Below are 13,767 nucleotides of genomic sequence, written 5' to 3'. Positions count from 1 at the left end.
AAGGCATAGAAAACTAGTCAATAAAGATCTTTCTCTTCTGATTACAATTTCTTCTCCAAAAACTACATAGTGCACCTTTGCAGTGAAAATATGGTGATACAGTCATAAAGACACCGCTGTGTGTCACTAGTGTTCAACTCTTTCTGCTGCTCCAGTTTGTTTAAAAACAGCAGACTGGGCAGTCTACTCTATCCCTAAATCTCGTGTGAAGCCCGGCCCATGCCTCCCTGTGCTTTTAGTACACACACACACACACACACACACAAACACCAAATATCACTCTTGTTTAAACAGCCACACGGATATGAGGCTACTGAAGAACCAGAGGGTATTACATGCAAGTTTACACAATGTGGCTCCACCCAAACAACTCAAGCAATAAGATGTCAACATGAGCATTAGCATGTCTCTCTCTTTCTCTCATGACTTATCTTACCTGTGTCAAAAGTGTATGTAAAAGTAAACAGAAGGCAGCCGTATAAAAAGTGACCGACAACACAAGTCTCATTGTTGAATGTGTGTTATTCTTTTTTTAAATGTGCAAAGTACCAAAGATAATTTACACCAGAGCAACCCACAAAAATATATACACAAACTGCTTCCAAAGTCTTCATGTCCCCACGAGAACGGCACCGCAGTCTTGCAGAAATGGTTCCAACACCGTGGATGAGCTTACATATTTGCAGTGTGTTGCAGTTTTTGGTGCCTATGTTTGAAAGATAGCCTTTGGTACAAAGGCCGTTCACAGGTCAGTCAGGAGAGATGCATTTGTGATGTTGCTACAAGTGACAGCAACGTTGCTGGACAGGAAAAATTAAACCGTTGTACCAGAAGCTTAACATTATTGTATTTTGTTGGAGTAAATTTATTTAATTAATTTTTGACTCGCCTACAAACCTCCCCACATTGGGTTCTGAACAGAGAAGTCCTTATCCTGCCCTCTGGTGGAGAAGCTTGTTGTTACAGCGTTACCTCGCTGTAATAGACAGACATAGGCAGTCAAAGATCTGTCATCAGTTATTCTCACATAACGTAACATAAACAAAGACTATGTTAAAAATCCCTTTTAATGATGCTACAGTCTGACTTGAAGGTACTACAGTCCTGCTCTTCATCAGTTAGTGAGGCAGAGTGGTGATCCTCATGCTTTGACTTGCAATGGGGTACGACACCATTGGTGTGGTGGCGTGACTCATGGTGATGCCAGGCAGAGGCTGCGTCATGGACACTGCCACTGGTGCCACAGACACAGCCACCGGAGCCATAGAAACAGGTGGTGCCATCCCCTGGGCAATGGTTTGTGCAAGGGCGGCTGAGAGGGGGGTGATCTCAGGGTTGAGGTGGGGTGGAGGGGCTGTAGGTGGGGCAGCGTTAGTCGGGGGTGCCGCAGGGGCTCCGGTAGGAGCTACCAGGTCTTGCTGGGTGACAGGCCGAGGCTGCAGCCCAGCGCTGCTCAGGGTGGTGTGAGTCTGGGCGATGCCATGATTGTAGGAGCTTACTGCACCCACAGGGGGAGCCAGACTCTGCTCAGTGGGTGCAGGAGTGGAGGACAGCGTCATCACCTTGGCCTGGCTTCGGAACTGGGCGTTCTGCTCCAGAAGGACCTCATTGGTCGCGATGAGATTTGAAACCTGAGAATCACACAAGACACACATTAGACAAAAGGTCTCTGCAGTGGGTTGTAAAAAAGGCCCAGAAACTCTACATCATTTATCAAAAGCAAAGTTCTGAAACAATCTTAAAGATATTTTGGCTACTTGATGTTAAACAGAAAATTGTTCATTGACAGGCATCATTTCTTTACATTTAGTATTTCCACCAGCTACCACCATCACAGCTCTTGCAGCTGTTGAATCAACAGGTTTGTGAAGAATCATCAAGCAGACTTTAGCCCCTAACCTCCCCCTCAGCTGTGTCTTATGATGTTACAGAATGCCTCTGCCTTTTTTAAATGTTCACAAATAGATTAATTGGAGTTTCAGTCATATGACTGAAGGCTAAACCCTTCCAAGTACGTTTTATTCTTGGATTTAAAACAGGTCTGATATATCTTTTCTTGTTAAGGGTCATTACTGCTCAGAATTTAAAAAAGCCAGTGCAAAATAAAGTGAACAAGTGGTTGTTCCTGATCAAGTCACACACTCCAGAGTACATTTGTTGCAACATTAATCTCTCATGCTACATTCTTTGTCTTAACTCTTCTAGTACCACTTCAAACCATGTCTGTAAATGAACCCTTCTTAACCCCTGATCGGTCCCTATTTAAGGTTTATATTGTGTCACTGAATAAGTGGCTTCAACACTCTCCTCTTAACAAGTCATTTTTAAACCACATGTCAACGAAAAAGCAGCGCCGCCACCAGAATTAAAGACACAGTTTAAGAAGGTGCCATCACTCCGATATTGATAGAAGTCTTTTAAATACAGGATCTAACACGAGGCAATAACTAAACGAAGTTACAAGTTTTCCAATGATGTTAAATATTTGTTGTCTGTAAAGACACATTTTCATTCATGATCTGGTTACAAACTAATGGTAAATCTTCCATCAATTCTTCAATGTATATGAATTTTGTTCAATTTATATGGTCAAAAAAGACTGAGAGCTTAACTCCTCAGATTGCTAACGCACTTCACTGTACTACTAACTGCAACTAAGGATTACTTTTATTATAGATTATTCAGCATATCTTTTACTTTAGTAATTCATTATTCTGTTAAAATGGCAGAAAACAGTGAAAAATGTCCAAAGGTCATGCCCTATCTGACTTTACTGTCAGATAACACAAAGACAAACAGAAAAAACCCTCATTAAAAAAGTTGGAACATCAGTTGTTTACTGCAAAATGTCTCAAATCGTTTATAAACCGACTTATAATCTCCCTCGTGCGACTCAATTCAATCTAATACAGCCAAAAATAAGTACTACCCTTACTGAGTTTATAAAACTCAAATATTTGTCATGACTTTAACAACAACGATTTCAGAGAAATCAAAAAGCTAACGCCCCCCACCCGCTCTCATTCTAACCTGCTTCTTCAACTCTTCCACTCTCTTCCTCAGCAGGGAGTTTTCCTCCTCCAGGAACCTGTACTCCAGAGGGCGTGGTTGCAGCGTGGCTTGGATTCCCAGTTCATAGTGCCCACCCCCAGTCCCATCTGCCAGGCGCAGACCCTCCAACCGTCTTCTCTTAAACTGTAGAGCAGTGTGGTCCACAGAGGCCTCCAGAGAACCAGCATCAAACAGCCCACTTTCCAGCAGAGGGTCGTACACTGAGCATGAGCTCCTGTCATAACGGCGCTGCCCTGCAGAACTTATTGACAGGCAACCGCTCATCCCACCGCCACCAACTCCCCCAACTCCTGAGATACCTGGATCTCTGCACCCACCCAAGCTTGGGCAACCCATCCCCATCATATTACTTCCACCTCCAACTCCCACAAGTCCTTGCATTCCTCCACAGGCACCTCCTCCTCCACTGCCTATCCCTCCCCCAGGATTGACCATTCCACTGGCACCTGGCCCCACGACACCACCCACCCCAACCCTTGAGGGCTCATATTCATAGTCTTTTTTGACATGGCGGAATTTACATTTATTGCCCCTCTGGCACTCTCCCTTCAGGAAGTCTCTGCAGATCGGGACCTCCCCGCGGCTGTGGGGGAGATCCATGGGGGACAGGCCCAGCCGTGCTGCAACTTTCCCTCTTAGTCTGAGGGGTAGCTCTCCTGTTTTCTTGTAATAGTCTTCATCGTCTTTAGAGCCGTGGACAAAGCGGCAGTTGGAGCGCATGCACTCTTTATTCTGGTGGTCGTGACAGAAGATGAATTCATTCTTTTGCACTCCCAAGTCTGGCACCTCGTTGAAGTCTGGGTGTCTGAAGCGGCAGCGCTTCCCCCTCTTGCACACATTGCGTATGAAGTCCCTGCAGACACCGTCCAACGCCAGTCCTGCACCTTGCCCCCCACCTCCTCCGTTCCCACAACTGTTGCCATTTCCTAGTGCCCCACCGCCCCCCATGCTCCCTGAACCAGAGACGTTGCCTCCAACACTTCCTCCTGGACCTCCTCTGCCCTCTGCAGAGCCCCCTGTCAAGCCAGAACCAAGTCCTCCTTCCTCACCCAGACCACCAGCACTCCCACCACCACCTGACAGATAGGAACTGTCCCGGTCAGGCATGGCGCTCGGCCCAGCGCGAGGAGAAAACGGCACTCATGTGTATGAGGGGGGGCTGACGTGACCTGCAGACATTCACATACACAGACGTCATGAATAGCTTTTACTTTGCAGTACTGCGCACTTCCATGCAAATATCTGCAAGATAAAATATAAACCCCAGTTGAAAGATTAGCTTTAAAAGTAATAATACGAATATAAAAGTTACGAAGATAGGACTTTTGGGTTTAGCTGGATAAGACAAGGGCTGAAATATCAACACGTGACAACACCTGGTAAACATGAAGTAGCTTTGTTGTTGTTGCTGTTGACGCTAGGTTGCTGAGCAGTAGTTGTGTTATTTTTTGTAAATTAACACAAAATAACAACTGGGTTCTCATCGTGCCAAGCTGAATTGAATGCAAAGGTTAAATGAAGCACACTCTGACGTGCCATACATATGAATAAGTGAGTCTAAAATGGTGCTGAGCATCGTCAGGTTGATACAAGCTAGCGAACATTATCTGGCTAACTGGCTAAATGCTAATGTTGTCTCACCAAATTGAAACTATGAGCAGGATCCAGAGGGCAGCCGGGTTAGTCCCACGCAGAAAAGCCTCGCTCCGATTCACCGAAGCCACCGAGATATCTCTGCTAACAACAGCAATCAGGCGTGTGTTAGTTTTGGCAATCCCTCAAGGCCCCGGTGCTGTTTACCACATATCTTGGTGCATCTTTCATTACCGACGAAGAAGACGACCCTCTTCCTCTCCGTTTCCTCTCCGCGCTCTTCTGCCATCAAGTGGCCGTTACTGTGAACTGCACCGAAATGTGCATTTACTTTGTTTTTTCAAATATAAAACTAATTTTAAACGGTTTACACGTTTAATAGAGCACGATGGCGATCATATCGCCGAACGACGGTGAGGTTGTATTTATTTTATGTACTTTCACCACCGCTTTGTGTGTAACTCGGATGAAATGGGCGTCACATCTTGAGCCTCCGAGCTACCAGGTGGTAAGTAAACTCTTCCCTGAGCCTCGGCTTGTCTTGCTGGGTGCCGTCTCTGCTGACGTGTAGACAAGATAGCTTTGTTTGCATATGATGATGAGCCGTCAAACCGCAATTTAGCGGTTCTTCCAGATAACTTATTTGTGTAACACTTGAGTTCCTCATCTGAGCACAGGCGCACAGCATGGCAGCGCAAGGTGCTTTTCACTGGATGCAAGTAGCCGCCGTCCTGCCGCCGCTGCTGCTGCTGCTGCTGTCTGCAGCCCTGCCTGCTGCCTCCGAGACGAGCAGAAGTTACTATGAAACTCTCAGTGTGGAGCCAACTGCAACTGACAGCCAGATAAAGAAGAGCTTCCGCACACTGGCCATAAAATACCACCCTGATAAGAACAAGAGCGCCGATGCAGAGAAGGCTTTCAGAGAGATTGTTGAAGGTAAAACAGGCCTGCAACAAACTGATACTTGTTACAGTGTAATCTAAAGTTAAACAAGTGCAATGGATGTCATCACTTTCAAACAGATGCTTTATAAGGGTTCTGTTAATAGGCGGGCTTCATAAATACAACTGCATGCCTTTTGTTAGACCCACTTAAAGGTGCACTACGTAGTTTTAGGGAAGAAATGTTAATGAGAAGAGAAAGATCTCTATCATCTGTTTGTCTCATGCCTAAACAAACCAAACAAACTCTTTGCTTTCATGACCGACAATTTTGAGAAAACAGACTGAGCTTAATGGACAACACAGTTTCATACTTTTTTACTTTGTGTATATGTGGCGGACCCTGCCACCTTTCCAGCTTCAAACAGTGTTCTGGGGACCTTATTTTCCTCTGAGAACAGCTTGTTTATTTTGTTATGGCAAAAATACATATTTCTCTGTTTGTGTTATTACATCACTGTATATTTACTCATTTATATTGTAAATATCAAAATTCTGACTTTGAATATCTTGAAACAACAAAGTGCTCCTTTAAGTATGATGCGATCTAATACAACAGCCCTGCAATGAATCCTACCCTTCTGAAGGTTCAAAGGTTCAGTTTTTGTGTTGTTAAGTGAAAACCACCAATTTAACTGTATTGCTATCATAGACATAAATGGGATGGGGGAGGCCCTATATATAAAAAACACAGTATACAGTAACTCAATACAATTATAACAGCACCACAGTTTTGATCTTAAGTTGAAGCAACACCTCTCCAGAACAGTTTCAGCTAAAAGTAAACATTGTAAACTTCATGAAGTTAGGATTTACTGCAGGGCTATTGTATCATACTGTGTTACCTTTAGCTAAGTGTACCTAATGAACTTGCACATGAGTGTACTAGCTAGTGTTGTTCAGAACAGATCAGACTATAAACATTGCAGTATGGCTAAGTGCAATATCCAAATCACAAGACATTGCAGTTATTTGAGAAAAGTCAAATGTGTGACACAACAAGTTAACTAAGATAACTTGTCTGTTTGGTACAGACCCAAACAAATGTCACATCATCTTGATTTCTAATAGTTTTTTCAGTGAAAATGAAAACTGTAATGCAGATCTAATCCTAATTTAATCCTGAATCATATCGCAATATCTGTCCGAATAATTGCATCACATGATTGTGTTCCACATACTTTGTAGCCTTATTTATAACCCTGTTTTCTCCTCTTCTAGCCTACAAGGTGCTCTCCAACAAGGAGAGGAGGAGGCAGTATGACAGTGTGGGCCATGAGGCCTTCCTAAAAGATGGCGCTTCTGACCAACCTGAGGATCAATATGACACAGGCTTCGACTTCAGTTTTGCAGACCTCTTCCACGGCTTTGACGATGGTCCTTTTGCTGAGGAGAAGCTCCACTTCCACTGGAGCTTTCATCAGGATGGAGAGGAGGCCGACGGTTTACATGGAAATTACGCGTTTTATGAGTCCGACTTCAGCTTCCCTCACTGGGATGAGGATGAAGATCACTACTAGATATGTTTTTTTTAAGTGTACTGTATGACTGTTGTGTTTGAATGTACTGTCTTTCTGTTGACAATAAAGTGTACATTTGAAATTGACATCTCAGTGTCTGCGTCTTATATGCAGCACGTAGAAACTGAGACTCTTTGGTAGCTGTGTGTATTCTGCCTCTTTTATGGGATAACTCATGAGTTCAGTGTTTGTTTACAGGTTTGTGGGGTTGACAGCTGGGGGAAATGATCGGACCGTTATGCCACTTTTCCTGTGTGGGTGTGTCGAAGGTCCTGAGTTACTGACTAACACACCAGTTGCTCATCGTTTTCCCTGAGCCAGCACTTTAGATTTGGCACTGTTTTACTCCATTTCTCATAGGACCAGTGTGCACTTTGACCCAGAGGATATCCTGTGCCTGCTCAGCAGTTACAGCGAGAGCGCACTAAAGCCAACATAAGACAGAAGATCTTTTACAGCTCTATGCATTTTTTATCGAGATAGAGGGAGATTTAAGCACGCTACAAAGCTGATTAAAGAAACATTCACCCGCAAGCTCGACAATGATGGTGAGTGTGCTGGAAAATGTTCTTTATGACAACCTCTGATCATGTGACTTTTTGTCTTTTTACTCCAGGCAGACATCCAAATGCAGTGTGTGCTAAGTTCAGTTTTTCTACTCGGCTATTGACAAATACTGACAGCCACATGTTTTATTCCAGGAAGAGGTAAAAGAAGTGACATCTAATCTGAGTGTCCACGGTCAAAACATCAAGGTTACAGAGGTGCTGAAAGACGGGGACACACTCACCTTCCTAATTGTTTCTCAAAAGGTAAAAAAAAATGATTAATTTACGTGTGATTTGCTGCTGCCATTTGTTTGTAGTGTGATATTATTGTCTCTCGTCTGTGTCAGCTGTCTGGGACGGGGGAGTACCATGTGGACCGGACCTATGATGATTTTGAATGGCTGCAGCAGCACCTGTTCTCTCAGGAGGATGTGCCCGGGATTCAGGGAGTCATAGTCAGTACTTTTGTTTCTTACAGTAACAGTTGAAGCAGATCAGTACTGTTTGCTCAGTCATCATGTGCTGCTGTATGTTATCTTTTTTTGTCTGTCAACTGTAGCTTCACCAATTCAGGGGTGTGTTCAGAATTTGAGCTAAGATAAACTAAGTCTTTTACTTACATACACAGACCTAACCACTGGTGCTACTGCCGCACAAGTTACGGAGGGCATGTTGCTTCTTTAAAGGTCCTTCCTCCTTTCCGTTGTAATCAGGAAGCTGATTCTAGTGTTGACGTTCAGCCAGCTGCCCTGTTTCTGTAGAAAAATAAGTGGGAGTTTTGTGATCTGATTGGCTGTTTTTCCTAAAGATGTGGAAAACTATGAGGAAGTATTTTTTGTATGTGTGTGCGTTTGTGATGTATTACACAAGCAGATGCTGTGTAATGGCTCATCCAGGGCATAATTTGTACATACTATAAATCCAAGCACTATGTAGCTCATAAAGTATTAACCTTATTAAGGTGCTTCACGTGAGCCAAGCACCTGATGGAAGGTGTTTTGTTTTTGGAAAACAATGAAAGGTATCTTACTTTAAAAAAAAAAACAGTAAGGGCAATAATAAAGATCGAATGTCTTTTTTGTTTTCTCCAAGTTTCCTCCTCTTCCCGCAAAGGCTCAGGTGAATGCATCTGCCAAGGTTGTGAAACAGCTTGGTGAGTATATCAGGACACCAACTCTATAAAAAAGATTTTTAAGTAAAATTAAGCAAATATATTTACAATTTCACAGTCTGTTTCGTGTGCACGTGATGTGAAGTGTTACGGTGAAAACCTTGCTGGTTTTCTCGCAGGCTTCCTTGCCTTAGAAGAGTGGCAGCCGTACTGTAAAGCCCTGGAAATCTTCCTCCGGCAGATTGCTACACACAGCATTCTCAGCAAAAACAAAGCTGTGGAGATTTTCCTGACGAGCTCAGACGTAAGTGGACACAACAAACATGTTTTTCCTTGTGTTTTAAATCCTGTTTTTTTATGATTAGCCCCAGTAAAACGAACTTTATATTACTAAAGGGAGCAACGTGATGCTATTTTTTACGAGAGACACAGACAATAAAAGGTTAAACTTTCACTGACACTGTTTCAGAGGTGAAAATGAAGAGATTCATGTGACAAATATAGTGCCTTTGACACTTATGGAAGGCATCCACTGAAATGAGACGTCTGCAGAGCATTCGCCGTAGCAGCATAGTAAACATCTGCCGGTTGCCAAACATAACATTTGGCAAGTGACAAACATGACACAGCAGTTGTGTCAAACAGCAAATGCATGGCTGTGTTTGGAGGAGCCTTTTGTATGGGCCTGTTAACGGAGATGGAATGTGGACTTGAAACTCTTCCTGAACCGGGACACAGCTATAATGAACGGTTGTGTGTAGTTAGTAGACACAAAGAGAAACACAAAGCTGAGGACAAACCAGAAAACCAAGAGGAACAATTCAGCACCAAAGGGAACACAAGAGACACGTGGACGGAAACAGACAATACAACAAAGACTGAGGGAACAACACAGGCTTAAAGACAAACTAAACTAACGAGGGGATGAGGTGCAGGTGCGGGGCCAAGGCAGCGCTAACAGACCGATGTGAGACAGGAGTGTGTGGGGGGTCAGGCTGAGGAGGTGCACAGGAACACAGGAGGGAAACAGAGCTCTGGGAACACAGTGACAGCAAGACACAAGAGGATATAACTACAAATTAAAACTAACCAGAACAATGACAGAAATATCACAAATTATTGCGTTGAAATTTTCAGGGAACAAACAGGGAAGTGAAAACAAAATCAACAAGTCTACAAACTCTCAGCCTGCAAATAACATCAAGTGGGTGAGGAAGGCCGAGTCAAGTCAGTGTTATGTATACAGTGCTAGATCAGACGTTTTCTCACGACACTTTTCATTCCCAGCACATCCAGGTCATACTCTTACATATCATACTATAATTTACAGAGAACCAACTTTCCTTCATGAGCATGTGTTTGGCACTTTCTTTGGACTTTCTGTTACTTTTGGATTACTTCAATACCAAACATGTTCAAACAAAAACAAGAGCTAATAAATATCAATAAGATGGCTTTTATTTAACCTCAGTAACTGTATTCAGTTTCACCTGAGACCAGAGTAAGTGAATTGTTGTCATGTGTGCGGATGTGCATAGTTACAGACTAGTATGTCATTCTTTTTTATTTTATTTTTTATTTAATCCTATTAGTAACCTGCTTTTTTTTAACTGAAAATATCTGTAATCCAATCCAATCTTTTTTCTTTAACCTTATTTCTTTGTTAACTTCATTATAACAATGATATAAACAACTATAATAATAATAATAATAATAATAATAATAATAATAATAATAATAATAGAAATATCACTAATGACAGTCGTAGGAACATCTGTTTCCATAAAACCTTTGTTTGAGAGGGATATTATAAATGTTAATGTGTCACTAGCCTTTAACAAGGCAGTGTGTTATTCAGTAGCTGCACGTTACACGTAGATGATATCAGTTATAAAAAGTGTTGATGAGAAACAGCATAGAGTAATAAAATAGAGTTAATCATACATATTAAAGTATCTCTATACAAAGCAATGCATTATTTTACAAATGTATTACAAACATAGGTTTGTATGTATGTATGCAGTTACACACACTCAGTAATTCTACCTTTACACTGTATCAAAGTCAGAGTGTGTCAGGTTGTTTCTCTCCTTTATACAGTAAGCTCAGACACATTTTCATTAAGTCAGCAGTGCTGCATAACGAGCATTAGCAGATTTTGTGGTGGCATGAGCCAACAAACTCCTTCAGACGTTCCAAAAACGTGTGTGTCCTGCTGGGAAGATTTTGTACGCTGTGTTTAAACAGTATTAACTTTGAAAGCTTATTTGTGTCTTTGTGCGTAGCCTCCGGGCAGACAGAGAGCGAGGAAAAACATTTTCAACCGCCTGAGCCAAGCTGTGGAAGGGATGAGGAAAGAAGGCCATAAGGTACACCACTGGGACCCATACAGACAGACGTTTACAGCCTTTACAACTGTCTGTTAGGTTTTAATGCCATCATTTCTGTGCCCGCAGGATGTGGATGAGTTCTTTCAAACTGAACGTGATCATAACCTCGTTCTAACTGGCTACACCAAGACTGCAGCCGAGGTGATACATTTTGTTTTTTCCCTTTCTCCTCACACATGCAGACACACAGTCCTGTTTGATTTTTGAATGTGTGACTTCTAACTTTTTGTTTGTCCCACAGAGATTCCTAGACGTGGTGCTAACTGAGCAAAGTAAGAAAACTGCTGCTTTTTGTTTAAAAGTTTTAGAGGATGTGGAGTCTACTAGCTCCACAGCACATTGTATTTGTCTCGGATGTATTGAACGTGTTTTCTATTTGTTTGTAGAAATAGCAGTGGCCTGTGGGCACTTCTCGGCTGCTCTACATCTGTGTGTGGAACCAGGGGAGGATCCTGACAAACAGGCTTTCACTAAGTGAGTCAATAATAGTTCTGGTCCTGTGCACGTGTATTTAAAGTGAACAACTCAGAACATTGCACGCAACAAAAAAGTACACTTTCCTCTTTCAGGTCTTGTGTGAAATTATCAGAAGTCTTTGAGTCTATGAAGGTAAATTGTTTGTCTCTATTTAACAGAAATACATAAACAATACAAGACACCATTGCTTTGTCAATGAGCTGCACATAATGTGCTTTTTGTGTGGGCAGAAAAATATAACAAGTGTGGCTGAGAACAACGTGAACACTCTTGGGCTGGGCCTGGACCTGGAGTCCCGCTACCAGGAGGCAGAAAAGGTGTGTCAAAGTAATGTGTCTTGTCTCTCCGTCTACCTTGAATCCTGGCCTTTTATTGATATATGACATGTGACACTGAAATGTTTTCCTGTGTAACATTATGTCCAATGCAGGAAATGCTCTTCAGGAGAACCTGTAAACTAGTGGAGTTAGAGACTGCCAGTAGGAACGCAGAGAAGGCCAAACCTGTCAAGAAGGCAGCTGTGAGTATCTGTGACCAATGTATATAAGGGGGGCTAGTCTCCTATAAAGCCATGGTTTGATGAGCATTTATATATGTTCTTGTACAAGTAAAAGATCTTGAAAGTTTGAAAGGTCAAAGTCCGCACCAACAGAAGCTCCTCTCTCCCACTCTCTTGAAACACCTCGTCCGTCATCTTGCCTTTAATTGTGTGACTTCATGACATCACACGAGGTCACAGACTCAGACATTTGTGTGATTTATGCCTGGCTGCCAGTTTGGCACGTATGAAAATGAAGCGGTACTGGCGCAGGCGTGTGTGAGCTGGCCAATCAGAGCAGAGTGGGTGTTTGGGAGGATGGACCTTAAAGAGACAGGAGCTAAAACAGATGAGCATAATATGTCTCCCTTAAGTCTTATCATCTAATTGTGTTAGGGAGGCCATTCTCATTTTATTTATTTATATATTATGTCTAAGCAATTCATATTTATACTAGCGGGCACTGGAAAAAGCCGGTCTCTTTTATATTGTTTTATATAATGATGTAGTTTTATTTTGAGGCTGTTACTTCACACAACATTTTTCTTTTCTTTCTTTTCTGTCGGCCTTGCCCCATGAAACAGTATAAAAGAAAGGGCTTTTGTATGCCCTCCTTATCACGACAGGTTTATATCCTAATCTCAATGTAACACATTACTTTCTACAGTTGGTTAAGCATTACTTTTTTAAAATACATGACTTCTTTTCAGCATGTACGCTGCTATATCAGATGTACATGCCTTCTTGTGACCAGCAGGTGTCAGTAGCGTTCTGCTGAGATGATTCAGTAGTAGACGGTAAAGATGAGAAGACATCAGATGCAAATATAATCTTTACATTCACTCTGATGAAGACCAAGTATATAATGATGATGACTTGCTCTTCATATTCATCAGATGGAGGAGGTGAAGAAAGCAGCAGAGACAGAGTTTGGTCACATTTGTGGAGTGGCTAAACAGGAGGTAAAGCACACGGCTCACCCTTCTCAAGTGTACCGAGTGTGTAACACCCTGTTTGTTGACTGTATGTATTAATGTGCATGTGACGTGTTTCTCCCAGATTTCACGCTTCAAAGGCGTACGCGTGGAGATGCTGCAGCAGGCTCTGGTTCAGTGGTGTGAAAAGCAGCTTCTCACGGCCAAAGAGAACGCTGACCAGTTCAACCAGCACCTGCAAGCCTTCAGAGGGATGGCCTAGTGACCTCACACTTAATGAAGCGTCCTCAGTATGTCTAAACATAGCGTGGTGTAACCCAAACATGTCCTTCACCCTGTGGTGCTGTGGTCTGACACTTTGCTGGATTCGATCACATACAGTGTAAATAAAGAAATGTTAGTAAAAGGGAAATCAAACAGCCGACCTATAATTTGTGCACACACACACACACACACACACACACACACACACACACACCATTTTGATTTCTTTGCAGTGGACTTGTAGTGTTTGTGTGTGAGCGTCTATGTGTTCTATACTCCACTAATACATTTGTGCTGAGAGTGTATTGTACTGCTCTCTAGCTACTACATCAGCCGGGGTCACACGGAATAAAGTGTGATGAATTGATTCCCAAAGTA

The 13,767-nt window shown here is 42.6% G+C and overlaps 3 protein-coding genes across 6 annotated transcripts in view; 2 read left to right on the top strand and 1 right to left on the bottom strand.

Moving 5' to 3' along the window:
• Positions 1 to 13,767, top strand: part of LOC311253565 (sorting nexin-5) — a 15,446-nt gene extending 1,679 nt beyond the window's left edge. For 3 of the 4 annotated variants that reach the window (XM_084347623.1, XM_084347626.1, XM_084347625.1), the window contains exons 2-15: positions 7,487 to 7,674; positions 7,828 to 7,938; positions 8,022 to 8,129; positions 8,767 to 8,827; positions 8,965 to 9,089; positions 11,071 to 11,154; positions 11,242 to 11,316; positions 11,417 to 11,447; positions 11,562 to 11,649; positions 11,745 to 11,784; positions 11,883 to 11,969; positions 12,083 to 12,172; positions 13,087 to 13,152; positions 13,250 to 13,767. In XM_084347623.1, the coding sequence (XP_084203749.1) occupies positions 7,669 to 7,674; positions 7,828 to 7,938; positions 8,022 to 8,129; positions 8,767 to 8,827; positions 8,965 to 9,089; positions 11,071 to 11,154; positions 11,242 to 11,316; positions 11,417 to 11,447; positions 11,562 to 11,649; positions 11,745 to 11,784; positions 11,883 to 11,969; positions 12,083 to 12,172; positions 13,087 to 13,152; positions 13,250 to 13,387 (1,110 nt within the window). In that variant the 5' untranslated portion in view covers positions 7,487 to 7,668 and the 3' untranslated portion in view covers positions 13,388 to 13,767. Of the gene's footprint in view, positions 1 to 4,249; positions 4,624 to 7,486; positions 7,675 to 7,827; positions 7,939 to 8,021; positions 8,130 to 8,766; positions 8,828 to 8,964; positions 9,090 to 11,070; positions 11,155 to 11,241; positions 11,317 to 11,416; positions 11,448 to 11,561; positions 11,650 to 11,744; positions 11,785 to 11,882; positions 11,970 to 12,082; positions 12,173 to 13,086; positions 13,153 to 13,249 lie in introns of those variants that run through there. The other variant, XM_084347624.1, reaches the window with a different exon arrangement.
• On the bottom strand, positions 505 to 4,911 carry zc3h10 (zinc finger CCCH-type containing 10). Its single transcript, XM_084347584.1, has 3 exons — positions 4,714 to 4,911; positions 3,031 to 4,241; positions 505 to 1,631 (listed from the first exon to the last, which is right to left on the bottom strand). The coding sequence occupies exons 2-3, from the start codon at positions 4,177 to 4,179 to the stop codon at positions 1,119 to 1,121; spliced, it is 1,662 nt and encodes a 553-aa protein (XP_084203710.1). The 5' UTR covers positions 4,180 to 4,241; positions 4,714 to 4,911; the 3' UTR covers positions 505 to 1,118.
• LOC311253587 (dnaJ homolog subfamily B member 9-like) lies at positions 4,969 to 7,212 on the top strand. The gene is made up of 3 exons (XM_084347653.1): positions 4,969 to 5,173; positions 5,343 to 5,601; positions 6,828 to 7,212. Exons 1-3 carry the CDS (start codon positions 5,054 to 5,056, stop codon positions 7,124 to 7,126), a joined length of 678 nt encoding a protein of 225 aa, XP_084203779.1. The 5' UTR covers positions 4,969 to 5,053; the 3' UTR covers positions 7,127 to 7,212.

This window comes from Pagrus pagrus, assembly GCF_965226575.1.
Source record: "Pagrus pagrus genome assembly, chromosome: 3".
Lineage (NCBI taxonomy): Eukaryota > Metazoa > Chordata > Actinopteri > Spariformes > Sparidae > Pagrus > Pagrus pagrus.
Note: the sequence above shows the minus strand (reverse complement) of the source record. Positions and strands in the feature narration are given on the sequence as shown.

What these genes read in the sequence shown, in the direction of transcription:
- LOC311253587 (XM_084347653.1), top strand. Translation starts at nt 5,054, where the DNA reads ATGGCGATCATATCGCCGAACGACGGTGAGGTTGTATTTATTTTATGT. An exon ending in AGCCTCCGAGCTACCAGGTG is followed by an intron (nt 5,174 to 5,342) that starts GTAAGTAAACTC and finishes ATCTGAGCACAG; the next exon opens with GCGCACAGCATGGCAGCGCA. An exon ending in TTTCAGAGAGATTGTTGAAG is followed by an intron (nt 5,602 to 6,827) that starts GTAAAACAGGCC and finishes CTCCTCTTCTAG; the next exon opens with CCTACAAGGTGCTCTCCAAC.
- zc3h10 (XM_084347584.1), bottom strand. Translation starts at nt 4,179, where the DNA reads ATGCCTGACCGGGACAGTTCCTATCTGTCAGGTGGTGGTGGGAGTGCT. An exon ending in TGGAAGAGTTGAAGAAGCAG is followed by an intron (nt 1,632 to 3,030) that starts GTTAGAATGAGA and finishes TGTGATTCTCAG; the next exon opens with GTTTCAAATCTCATCGCGAC.